Here is a 14,121-nt window from a genome sequence, read left to right on the forward strand (position 1 = left end):
TACCCACCCGAGTTTATCGAACAGCCAACTTCCCCACGTTGATCAGTCAAACAAAGCATGTGACGTACATATGGCGGGATTGTTCATACTAACCATTAGCATAGCAGATAAGAGCTTGATATGCAACAGCTTTCAAGCTTATGTTCGTAGAAGTTTCTGAAAACCATGGTAATAATCTTTATTAGTGTCACAAGTAGGCTTACATTAACACTGCATTGAAGTTACTGTGAAAATCCCCTAGTCGCTGCACTACGGTGCTTGTTCAGGTACACTGAGGGAGAACTCCAAATGTCCAATTCACCCAACAAACAGAACAGCAATACAGGAATTCAATGTGGCCAATGGAAGGGTTGAGCTTGGCTAAACTTTAAGGATGAACTGAAGCCCCAAGGCAAGCAAACCAAAGATCCTGGTCATGGAAGAAAGGATGCTGTGCAACAATTTAGGTAGCGTATTCACCAACACCTAGCAACTGGATATACAGTCAGCACTGTAGAAATAAATTTGAAAACTCTTTATAGCAAAGATTTGAACCTCAGAAGCACCTTTTGAAGCATCTCCAAATTGTTATGACCAGGTGTTTAATTGCTTACATGTTATGACCATAAAAGACATGGTCAGACAAATTCACTTGAGTTTTTACAAAGAGGATAGCTTTCATCATACTTGGTCTAAATAAATTATAAAAATGCTCCAACTTGCATGCAGACACACACATTCAAAGTAAGCATAGATTAGTTGGGAGGAGAGAGTACATAAATTAAAGGCCAGTAAAATTAAGGAGGTCCGTGGCTTTTAAAGGTTGGTGACTCAGCTGACTTCAGGCTGACCTCTGTGGTCTTGTTGCTTTTTTTCGGTCCTGCTGCTTTCAGAGTTGAGATAGTTTAAAGCTTTAGGCAAACAATTTATCTATTCTTCTAAAGTTATTGGGTTAAGTTCTTAAAATATCTAGATAGTTAAAACCAGCAGGCCAGGTTCAGCTTAATTTGGATAGAGAGAGTGGGGAGGAGCCCACTCAGGACCTTGTTCCTTCAGTGTCTCTGTTGCTTGTTCAGTTCCGCAGAGATCAAGTGCTTACACACACACATGGCAGGCTTGTAACATGACCTTTTTTGCACTGCTGAGCAACCCAAATATGGTCATGGCTAGTGTATTATAAATTGATTTCTATATTACCCAGCAGTGGCCACGCTGACTTTTTAAAGACGAATTTGTATGCAATGTAACGCAGTATTTATTCTGTTACTTAGCAGGAGCTGTGTCACTTACAGCCATAAATTTTAATTTTAAGACAAACAAGGGGAAAAATCACTGTACTCTGAGCCTAAAGGTACTGTAACAAAATGAGGCAGTTCTGTATGGTTTTAGCCGTTCCTTTCAATCAATCATAAATTGCCTTAACACCAGTTATAATTAGATGACTATCCAAAGTCAGTTGCCATTTGTATGAAAAACCTTCATGTGGCAAAGTTGAAGGAAGCAAATAACTTGGGCAAAGGCATAGGAACATGGGAATTAGGAGCAGAAGTAGACAATTCAGCCCTTCACACCTGCTCCGCCGTTCAATCAGATCATGGCTGATCTCTTCCTGGTCTCAAATCCACCTCCCTACCAGCTGTTCATATCTCTTTAACCCATTTTTTATTTAAAATATATCTCTTTCTTGAAACCATTTAATGACACTGATTCCACCGCACTATGGGGCAGCCTCTGCGAGAAGTTCCTCCTCATCTCAGAGGCAGAGGTAGGTGGCCTCACAAGTTGTTTCATCTTGGTAGTTTTTATTGAGGAATAAATGTTATCCCCCCCCCGCCCGGTGGGTTGTCTGGAAAAATCATAAAGCCATTCAGGGCTTGTTAAGATTTTGTTAGTCATTGGAAATTGGTGTCACCTACGAAAATGGTCTTATGATGAGGAGGTCAAATTTGTGACATTTATTTGAAAATTCTCAATCCAGTTACTAATGTATTTAATAGGTAAGCATAAAATTTGAACATAGAACATACAGTGAAAGGAGGCCATTTGGCCCATCGAGTCTGCACCGACCCACTTAAACCCTCATTTCCACCCTATCCCCCTAACCCAATAACCTCTCCTAACCTTTTTGGACACTAAGGGGCAATTTAGCATGGCCAATCCACCTAACCTGCACGTCTTTGGACTGCGGGAGGAAAGGGAGGGCCCAGAGGAAACCCACACAGACATGGGGAGCATGTGCAGACTCCGCACAGTGACCCAGCAGGGAATCGAATCTGGGACCCTGGTGCTGTGAAGCCACTGTGCTAACCACTATGCTACCGTGCTGCCCATAACTTGCTAGTAATTGGCCCTCTGCATCAGAGAGGCAAAAGGATAACTGGTGTGGTACGTGAAGAAAACAATTCAAATTGTTGGAAGAAGTGGCATTCTGCTGCTGTTGGGAAAAGGGCATGTTTTGGAGCAGAAACCTTTACTCTATTTGACTATACTGTATTTGGGGGTTTAATGCAGGCACATGTCTAAAACGGGTGACGTTTATTCCCAAGCACTAATATCTCGCCATTTAATCAGTACACTTTTTTTCAACATCAATGAGTTATTTTTTTGAGCTATGTTTTGTTCAATAATCCTGTTTCCATCTTTTCAAGTGCACAGAAATTAAAAGTGTGAAATTTGCCTTTTTTTAAAAATAAATTTAGTGTATCCAATTAATTTTTTTCCAGTTAAGGGGCAATTTAGCATGGCCAATCCACCTACCCTGCACATCTTTGGGTTGTGGGAGTGAAACCCACGCAAACACGGGGAGAATGTGCAAACACCACCCAGAGCCAGGATTGAACCTGGGACCTCGGCGCCGTGAGGCAACAGGGCTAACCCACTTCACCACCGTGCTGCCCCAAAATTAGCCTTTTTAATTTGTTTCTGAAGCGATAAATGTCGTACTGATACATTATCAGTGGTAGAGAAATATAAAATAATTTTATCTATATAGGGAAGATTTAAAAAGAAAGATGAATCTCTAAAAATCTCTGCTATGATATAATTGCTGGAGACCAAGCACAGAGCAGTAAGTATCATGGATTCCCCAGGGGTTAGTTTGGCAAATGAGTTTGATAGATTTTTGATAGACTGAGGGTTATGGAGGCAGCCGGGGGAAGTAGAGTTGAGACCACAATCAGATCAACCATTGTCAAATAGCGGAGCAGACGCAAGGACCAAAAGGCCTACTCCCACGTTCAGGCAGAAAATGAGTTGGAGAGGCCAGTAATTACTCTGTGCCCAGGATATATCGGGCGCAATTCTCTGTCCGCGATTCTCAAGCGAGAGCGCAACGCGGCCGGAGAATCCTGGGAGAGGCCTCCAGTGAGCCTCCTGACAACATCCGCGCCTTGCAAAATTCACTGATGTCCTGCGAGATGTTGGAGTCAGAACTCTGCCCCAAATGGGTCAATGGGTTGTCATGGGTGACTTTAACTTTCAAAATATTGATCAAGGAAAACCCCAAAGCTTTTTACTCTTATGTGAGAAATAAAAGAGTGACTAGGGTGAGATTAGGGCCGGTCAAGGACAGTAGTGGGAACTTGTGCATAGATTCAGAAGAAATAGGAGAGGAATTGAATGAATACTTTTCTTCAGTCTTCACCAAGGAGAGGGGCCATGTTTTTGAGGATGAGTGTGTGATCTAGGTGGGTAGGCTGGAGGGGGTAGATGTTCTGAGGAAGGATGTATTAGCAATTTTGAAAAACCTTAGGGTCGACAAGTCCCCTGGGCCAGATGGGATATATCCTAGGATTCTTTGGGAGGCAAGGGATGAGATTGCAGAGCCTTTGGCTTTGATCTTTGGGTCCTCACTGTCCACGGGGATAGTGCCAGAGGACTGGAGAGTGGTGAATGTTATTCCTCTGTTCAAGAAAGGGAATAGGAATGATCCTGGTAATTATAGGCCGGATCGTCTTTCTTCAGTGGTCGGTAAGTTAATGGAAAAGGTCCTGAAGGATAGGATTGATGACCATTTGGAAAGATGCAGCTTTAATCCGGGATAGTCAACACGGATTTGTGAAGGGTAAGTCTTGCCTCACAAATTTGATTGAATTCTTTGAGGAGGTAACTAAGTGTGTCGATGAAGGTAGAGTAGTTGATGTCGTATACATGGATTTCAGTAAGGCATTTGGTCGGCTTATGAAGAAAGTAAGGAGGTGTGGGATAGAGGGAAATTTGGTCAATTGGATAAATAACTGGCTATCACATAGAAGACAGAGGATGGTGGTGGATGGAAAATTTTCAGACTGGAGACCAGTTACCAGCGGTGGGTCCTCTGCTATTTGTAATTTTTATCAATGACTTGGAGGAGGGGGATGAAGGGTGGGTCAGTAAATGTGCTGATGACACCAAGATTGGTGGAGTCGTGGATGAGGTGGAGGGCTGTTGTAGGCTGCAAAGAGACATTGATAGTATGCAGAGCTGGACCGAAAAATGGCAGATGGAGTTTAACCCTGATAAGTGCGGGGTGATTCATTTTGGTAGAAAAAATTGGAATGCGGATTACAGGGTCAAGGCAGGGTTCTAAGGAAGGTGGAGGAACAGAGAGACCTTGGGGTTCATGTCCACAGATCTCTGAAGGTTGCCACTCAAGTGGATAGAGCCGTGAAGAAGGCCGATAGTGTGTTCGCGTTTATTAACAGGGGGCTTGAGTTTAAGAGCCGCGGTGTTATGCTGCAACTGTACATGACCCTGGTGAGATGACATTTGGAGTATTGTGTGCAGTTCTGGTCACCTCACTATAGGAAGGATGTGGAAGCATTGGAAAGGGTGCAAAGGAGATTTACCAGGATGCTGCCTGGTTTGCAGGATAGGTCTTATGAGGAAAGGTTGAGGGAGCTAGGGCTTTTCTCTTTGGAGCGGAGGTGGATGAGAGGTGGCTTAATAGAGGTTTATAAGATGATGAGGGGGTTAGAGTGGACATTCAGATACTATTTCCTCGGGTGGATGAAGCTGTTACAAGGGGGCATAACTATAAGGTTCAAGGTGGGATATATAGAAGGGATGTCTGAGGTAGATTCTTTACTCAGCGTGGTTAGGGTGTGGAATGGACTACCTGCTGTGATAGTGGAGTTGGACACTTTAGGAACTTTCAAGCGGTTATTGGATAGGCACATGGAGCACACCGGAATGACAGGGAGTGGGATAGCTTGATCTTGGTTTCGGACAAAGCTCGGCACAACATCAAGGGCCGAAGGGCCTGTTCTGTGCTCTACTGTTCTATGTTCTAATATGATGGCGCTGAAATTGAAACTCCAGGATAGCTTTGTAGTTGGAAAACAACCCCAGCCAATCAGCCTCTCTTCATAGCTGAAACGCTTCGGTCCAGGCAACATCCTGGTGGATCTCTTCTGCACAATCTCTCGTGCCTGAATCAGCGAGCCTGCATCTTGGGGGTGCCCTGCCTTTGGTGGTCCTGTGCTCGAGCATGGTATGTTTCATTGTAAATCCGCCCTGCCTCCGATAAAAACAGAAAGCGCAGCCCTATCTTCCTTGTCATTTTGCTCCTTCACAAGGTATTTCTTGTCCAACCCCTACTCACCCTTTGACATTCAATTGCATTGCCATCACTGAATTCCCCACAAGCAATATCCTGGGGGTTACCATTGACCACAAACTGAAATGGACTAACCATATAAATACAGTGCCGAGTAACTCACCTCCTGACTCCCCAAAGCTTGCCCACTACCTAGAAGGCACAAGTCAGGATGGAATACTCTCCACTTGCCTGGATGAGTGCAGCTCCAACAACACTCAAAGCTCAACACCATTCAGGCAAAGCAGTCTGCTTGATTGGCACGCCATCCACAAATATTCACTCCCTCCACAGTCACAGCAGTGTGCAACTTCGACAAGATGCAATGCTGGAACTCACCATTGCTCCCTCGGCAGTACCTTCCAAACACACGGCCTAGGGAGCAATGACCATCTAGGAGGACATGGGCAGCCGATACGTGGGAACACCACCACCTGGAGGTTCCCCTCCAAGTCACGCACCATCTTGACATGGAAATATATCGCTGTTCCTTCACTATCGCTGGGTCAAACTCCTGGAACTCCCTCCCTAATAGCACAGCGCATGTATCTACATCACAGGGACTGCAACGGTTCAAGAAGCCAGCTCTTCACCACCTTCCCAAGGACATTTCGGGATGGACAATGAATGCTGGCCTAACCAACAAAGCCCACATCCTGTTAAACAATGGAATTATAAAATAAAACAATCAAGCTGACTGCTGCAGGCACAGTGAATTTCTTTTTGCCTTGACTTGCTCCAGTGCTATAACTTCACATCAAGTGTGACGAGCTGTCTCTCTGACAAATTCCAAGCAATGAGGTTAGGACAGGTGGCTAGGTATGAGGGATATTCCAGTGGGAAATCGCTCAATATGGTGATGGACAGTGGTGATAGTTGGGTGATGCGAGTCAAGAATTTGCATTTCACACCAACACAAATTGGGATGCGTACAAATTCAGTTTGCTCCCAGGTTCCCAGCACCATCATCCAGGGTATGGGGCTGGATTCTCCGCCCCGCCGCGCCACATTTCAGGTTCACCCCGCCAGCGGGATACTCCGTTACGCCAGCTGTTAAATGGGGTTTCCCATTGTGGGGCAGCCCCACGTCTTCGGGAAACCCCCATGCTGCTGGCAAAGTGGAACATCCCGCCAGCGGAGAATCCAGCCCATGGTTTCCATTCCTGGCAACATTCAGGTAATCAAGACGTTGACCAGCCTAATCTTACTCATAGAATCAGAGAACTTACAGTGCAGAAGGAGGCAATTCGGCCTATCGATTCTGCACCTTACAAAGAGCACCTTATTCAAGCCCACATATCTACCCTATCCGCGTAACCCAGTAACCCCCACTTAGCCTTTTTTTTGGACACTAAGGGCAAATTAGCATGGTCAATTCACCTAACCTGCACATCTTTGGACTGTGGGAGGAAACCGGAGCACCCGGTGGGAACCCACGCAGACACGGGGAGAACGTGCAGACTCCGCACAGACAGTGACCCAGCTGGGAGGCGAATCTGGGACCCTAGAGCTGCGAAGCAACTGTGCTAACCACTATGCTACCATGCTGTGGAAGTCCTCGCAATATGTTCAGCACCTTTAGATTTGCTTTGTCCAATATCCTTTTTACTCTATTTTGACCTTCACGCCCCATAAACTCCAATAATTCAAAGTTTTTGACCTTAATGCGTACAGAGTTCCAACGTCTCATTAATTTAAAATCCGCATTGACAAATCTTTGCATAGCCTTATCATTGCCAACCTCTACAACCATGCTTCTTGTGCTTCTTCCATGACTTCTAGTCATTTCAATTATTGACCAAATTGTCTGTATCTAACCATAGCTCTACTAGTGATAAAAGCCTTCTGTTATCTTAACCTACACTTTGGAACTCTGTCAAAACCTCTCTGCTTCTCTATTTATCCCGCCCGCAACCAAAAAACTATTCTAGCTCTCTGTTAAAGGCTTCTCCTCACTTCATCTTTTGTGAAATGTATTTGGGTTTTAGTACTTTCCTAAGGGGCTGTATAATTGTAAATGGTCATTTAAAAGAAAGTACTTTCTTATCAAAAACATTGTAGATAGGAATCCAATGAACAACTACGGAACTGTAAAGTAGCAGATACGCTCCCTTGGACTGCTTAGCCATTTTTAAATGCTACAGAGATAGTTCAGTACATTTACTGGTGACTGTTGCCCCATGTTATGGTGTGTTTCATCTTAAAATATTGTAAGCATGATTGAATAACATGCTGTGTCGACTCACAAATCGATTAGATACTGAAGGACTGCCAGTGGAACTGTGCCCTAGCAAGGGGTCAATGTGTTAAGAGGCAGGATTGTGTGAGCAATTAACTTTTTTTTTAAACATACAAGTTGGAGATGGCCTAGGAACAGTCAAAATGTCCCTGTTATGATGGTGTTTAAACTCTCCTCCTGGAGAGCAGTTGTGAATACTGTCTATTCATGACACTTAATTAGGGTGAGTTATGCACATGTTTCTTCCTTTTTAATTACAAGTGGATGCATCAGAGCAAAAGTTCAAGGCTCTAACTTCCAAGCTCCTGGACAGTGTAACGGGGTAGGCTGGGACCACCCCTCCCCCGCCTTTCTCACATGTACGGGAAGTGCAAATGCCTTGCAGTGTGAACCATCTGCTTTAAATGGCTTCTGACTGCTTTATATTAATCGTTACCCAGAAAATGTTAAAATAATTGAAACAACCTGTAGCTTCTGGAAAACTATTTGTTCTGACACGCACAGACTTTCCTCTCCCTGTCCAACCTCCCACCTCGCCCAAACCAGTCCCAATATGACCTCCCACTCCCCAAGAACTGCCTTCCCCCCCCAATTGTCTCAGAATGCCACCCTCCCTACCCCAAATTCTAACCACTTACCTGGCAAACATATCTTCTCCCTGGCTTCAAAATGATTGGACCTTAAAAATGACCTGATTTTTGTTAGCCGGTGTTATTAAAAAAAAGAAGTCATGGCCTCCTTGAATCAGGCAATGAAGCCCTCAACTGAAGGACGCTAGAGTGCACTGTCCTGCACAGTTCTTGCCTCGCTTCTTACCTCAGGTAAACAAATTAGGAGCAGAGTGGCGATCCAGTCTCACTTTTTGCAGAAGTTCAGACCCTTAATACGTTACAGTGATTTGGGCCTAATGCTCCTGTTCTACTACTCTGTTCTCAGGCGGTTTGCACTGATTTAAACCTGGCTGAACGTTGATGCTGCTATAACCTGATGAATAATAAGATTCCTGCATACCTGCTGATCCTATCTCTCTGATTCCCGGACAAACAAGGGAAGCAGTGTGGCACAGTGGTTAGCACTGCTGCCTCACAGTGCTAGAGACCCAGGCTCGATTCTGACCTTGAGTCACTGTGTGTAGTTTGCACCTTCTCCCCATGTTCTTCGTGGGTTTATTCTGGCTGCTCCGGTTTCCTTCTACAGTCTAAAGCTGTGCAGGGTAGGTAGATTGGCCATACTAGTTTTCAACTTGTACACTGTGAGGAAATAATTCTTCCCTCCAGGAGTGATTCCACTGACAGATCAGGATATTTTATATAATAACAAACATTATTACTAACATAGTATTGACCACATTAACATCACAGAAAAATAGCTCTAAAATTAACAGTTAAACCGGGAAACACTTTAACTACTTAAGCAAAGCCAATCGTAGGTCAAAAGCCACTTGTAAATAAAGTCAGCCAACACAGGGCTATTTACTGTACTGTGTAGAGATCTCTTGTAAAGGTTACTTGTAGAGAGAGAGAGACCATTTCAGGAACAGACTGCAAATATTTGTCTTTGTCAGAATACTAAATCCTACAGCCAAAATGTCTTCCTATAGACCTGGCTTCTCCCATTAATTACATAATCTCTATCCCACACAGATCCCATGACCTGCTTACTAAACTGTCTTAAATTATCTACTCCTCCCCCAGGAAACCTTCCAAAATACACAACATTTCATTAGCCCCCATATAGATAAACAAGTACATGGTTGGAATGAATGATCTCACTTTTACAACATCTTAATTACAGCCTTAGCCATCCCGCAGACTTAACCTGGGTTGTTTAATAATAATAAACTGCAACAGATATTTATATATACTTTAACCTGGATTCTAATACCATCACTGCAACAGATATATATATATATAATACAACTGTAAAAATTCCCTACATTCATCACAATATCTCAATATCAAACTAAAGATAGGTGACTCTTTCAACAGGTTCTCATAACTGATCACAGATTTCCTTCAGTGTTGTAAGATGATTGAGATACCACTTTAAGCATTATGCACACTTGTTCCCTTTCATGCTAAAGGAATGCCCGATAGTCTGTAATTTTTATTTGTTGATGTTAGCTGTATAGCTTTAACTGAAATCATAATGCTGATGATTTTCAAAGGTTTTCAAAAAGTAGTCATCAAATTTATTCCATTTTGTTCCCTGCAGATAAGCCTCAAAGCTGGGACGTGTGGTACGAGAGCAAGTTTGACGATTGTGGAAAAGAAGCCTGCCTTTCATTTTCAAAGGACGTTCTGTGTTCTCGTGTTACAATTGACCACAACTACTATGCCATTTGTCAGAACCTGCTCTCTAGGTATGCCACTTGGCGTGGTACAACCGGTGGGCTCCTGCATAACCCTCCTGCAGAGATTGTCAGAGTTGGCAGGCTGGAGGCGTTGCTTGAAGAATGTGCCAACCCAAAGAAAGAATATGGTCGATTCCAAGCAGCAAAAGAATTGCGAGACTACCTTGCAAAGCTGAACGATAATGTAAGGTAGCTCGGTCTGGGATCTGTTGTTTTTCGCTCTGCTCTAGATTTGAGATTTGAATTGAACATGAGAGTTGTTCCTGTATAGAATATAAACTTATGTCGAAGAATACTATGTAGAAATGCTACTGCATAGCATTATATTTCATGCTTGGAACAACAATGGACATCTGCCAACCAGTGTGTGGGACTGATTATCTGATTAGAGCATTGAGCTATTATTGACTTGTTCTCTGATTGCCTGCGGAGTAGTTCAGATGAAGACCAGCAGGTCACTAGAGATAATAGACCCTGACAGGTTTAATGATTGCACATGTGTCAAAGGGCAATTGACATAACACAGCATTACTGTCACAATTTGTGAGGCTGATGCCCTTACTGAGGAAACCTTGCTTAACTTGAAAGTCTGTTTAAAGGCTTTAACCTACTGATGTTGTCTTGATCTTGTCTATATTTGAATAAGGAAAGCATTAAAAAAGTTTGTATTAAAAAAGAACTTACATATACTGCCATCAAAATGAATGTGCAAAATTTTGATACTCGTTTGCCCATACTCCTTTTCAAATATGTGAACATATTTCTAATTTATCTGTAAACTTGAAGCACTGAGAGAATATGGCATTGGGGTATTCTGTCCAAAACCTTAAACCCTTCCCCTCATCACCATTAAGCAATAATTTCATGTCTGCAAAGGATAGGAAGAGGAAAACGCTCATTATTTGTAATTATTGCACAAGACATCTGTGAGGATGAGATAGTGACCTGAGGTTAATTTGCTTCGAAGCAGCGACATTTAAAAAAGAAAATCCCAGAATAATCATTTAAAGACCTTTAGAGGGTATTTCAAATAGAATCAAGCTGACTATGCCTTCAATAAAATTAGGAGAACTTTCTTTTCGAGTGGGGTGGAGGAGGCAGAGAGTGAAGTGTCTAGTATTTGAGCGTATACCAAAGAATAAGAATTGTTCCAAAATTACCCTCACCTTGATAGAAGAAACCTATTTATTGATTGAAACACTAGTGAAAGTACATTGAGGAAATCTTTCAATAACTATTTATGTATTAAAAATTCATTAACTAAAACTGGGATAAGGTTTTTGGTCACAAGTTTACATTTGTCATATGTGCTTGACTGTTTTTATTGATTTACTGGGCTGTCACAGACGGCAATTGCTTTCTGTTGCATATTACACGTTGGTACGGTATTGTAATTTGAACTTAGTTTAGGGTGAGCATTTTCCGTTTGTTTAACTAAACTATATTAATTTGTTTCCAGTTTAAAAAAAAACAGTTGTGTGTGTTTGGCATATTAAGCAAAAAGCTTGATAGTTTGTGTGGAAATGGGGTGGAAAATCTGCTTTTCTTGCTGATAAGCTGAAGTGCAGTGGTGACATCATTGCCAGCTACTTTCAATCTTGCGGTTCAATCTGGATAAATGTTGAGCTGTTCCCCATAAAGTAAGTTTGTGACTTTAATCACCGTTTTAAATCACGCTGATGTTTTTGATTCTAAAACTAGCTTGAGTTGGCTTCATTGCAGGGGATTGAATGCTGCAATTTCACCACAAAGTACAATAAGAAGCAATAGTGTTTATTTTTCTTTTCGGAAATCTTCAGACACTGAAGTAATCAGATGATTTGTTTAATGGTGCAAATGTTGCTTTTACTGTGTACTTACAACGTGTTAGTGATGACACAGTTGACTCCAGATTGGGATTTTTTGGAGGTTTGTAAATGCTGTCTTCACATTTTTTGTATGTACTCATTTAGTTTCTATGTTTTATCATAATTGTCTGACTCACTGTGCCTTTCATTCAAAAGTTGTCTTTATAACTTAAAGTGGATTCATATAATAAAACTTTACTTATTAAAATGCTCTTGTGGTTACTGCCCCTGAAAAACACCAATCCGTATTTTTAAATAAATTACTATTTATTTCGTAGAGACCTGCAGTTGTAACATGTGATCCCTTTAGGCAGTGCTTTATTTATACTGCATAACTAGTACAACTATTCTTCCCATTGAACATCATTGAATACCTACAGTGCAGAAGGAGGCTATTCAACCCATCAAGTTTGCACTGACCCTCCAAAAGAACACCCTACCTATTCCTACATCCTCGCCCTGACCCTGTAATCCCACCTAACCTTTTGGACACTAAGGGGCAATTTAGCATGGCCAATCTACCTAACCTGCACATCTTTATACTGCGGGAAGAAACCGGAGCAGCCAGAGGAAACTCATGCAGCACGGGGAGAACGAGCAAACTCCACACAGGCAGTGATCCGATGACTACATCCCCTGGTCCCTGGCGCTGTGAGGCAAAAGAACTAACCACTATGCCACCGTGCCGCCCAAAGCTGCTTCATCAGCAGTTAAAATTTATATGTTTAGGTACTGCAGGGGTAGTGTTTAGCTTCTAAACTTATAAGTTAACTGCAGTAGCTTTAACATCCAACTGGTCAACGAAATCTTGCCACTTTTTAACTCCTCTACAGTGCACTAAAATTGCATACAATTTCTAACTTGATCTCATGCTGCTTCTCTTCAAGCCAAATTGAGTCTGGATTTAAATTGCAAAGTTGTAGTGATGCTAAATAAATATATCCTTGTTGACTCCTACCTCAATTTGCCTCATCAATAATCTGTACTGCCAGGACTGAACGTACATAATCTCTGCTACTGTTACTGTTTGGTTCCATCTGCATTCTTCTCCTCCTCCTCCTCCTCCTCCCCCCCAGATCATTGTGTCTTCACTTCGAGGCGATTAAAGATTAGAAACCAACAAGCTTAGGTAGAGCTGGCAAATAGGCTGACAAACTCAGCATACAATTTTGTGGGGTTGCTCTCCTGTGCAGCTATTGTATTTTTTTTTTGAAATAATTTTTATTGAAATATTTTGAATTTATACAACAATAACGCACCATAGTAAAATACCAAAAATAACAATAATATTAGCAATCATAAACATTCGCCCCACCTTCATGAACAACACAGCATTTTAACAACAACACAAATTAACACTATATAAAGTTACAGAATAGAAACTACAATAAGGAACCCCCCCCCTCCCCCGGGTTGCTGCTGCTATTGACCAAGATACCTATCTTTGAGCCAGCAAGTCCAGAAAAGGCTGCCATCGTTTATAGAACCCTTGTATTGATCCTCTCGGGGCAAATTTGACCCTTTCCAATTTTATAAATCCTGCCATGTCACTGATCCAGGTCTCCACACTTGGGGGCCTCGCATCCTTCCATCAGCTATTGTATTTGAAGGGTATCCTCTTGTTTATGGATTGTTCTCTTCATGTATTGAAATGTAGTGCTGGAGCTGTTAATTCACACATTAGAACACAGAATTTGTAAAAACCTGTCCAGTTACTTCATGCAGAGTTGCTATTTATTTACCTCGTACCACAGATTTGCTCCAAAGAAAAATAGTGAAATGCAGCATATCTTCATACTAGTGTTTCAATCTACCAGCCGTATTTTAAAACTTTATTCCCCGTCACAATGTTCTCCCTCAGAATTGTAGTTTTGTGAATGTCCTTGATTATCCAAACCAGGTTATTACTTCTCGTTTTTGAGTCTAACCATGAACGTCAATAATGTGGCGGGGAAGCCCTTTAATTGTATTATAATTTATTGAAAAGAGGTTTCCGACCTTCCTGGGGAGGCGTTTCTTCCATCACTGGCAGAGGGTTAGTAGAATCAGAACCAATGAGATCTCACTAGTGAGATTCCAGTTTTGAGACTTGTGGTTTTGTGACAAAGGAATTTATTTTTTGAACCTC

At 42.2% G+C, this 14,121-nt stretch overlaps 1 protein-coding gene across 7 annotated transcripts in view; it reads left to right on the plus strand.

The window, feature by feature from the left end:
- dipk2ab (divergent protein kinase domain 2Ab) overlaps positions 1-12,201 on the plus strand; it is a 242,217-nt gene extending 230,016 nt beyond the window's left edge. For all 7 annotated transcript variants that reach the window (XM_038816602.1, XM_038816601.1, XM_038816600.1 and 4 more), the window contains one exon: positions 10,008-12,201. In XM_038816602.1, the coding sequence (XP_038672530.1) occupies positions 10,008-10,339 (332 nt within the window). In that variant the 3' untranslated portion in view covers positions 10,340-12,201. The remainder of the gene's footprint in view (positions 1-10,007) is intronic.
- Positions 12,202-14,121: the final 1,920 nt, after the last annotated feature.

Source organism: Scyliorhinus canicula, chromosome 13, assembly GCF_902713615.1.
Source record: "Scyliorhinus canicula chromosome 13, sScyCan1.1, whole genome shotgun sequence".
Lineage (NCBI taxonomy): Eukaryota > Metazoa > Chordata > Chondrichthyes > Carcharhiniformes > Scyliorhinidae > Scyliorhinus > Scyliorhinus canicula.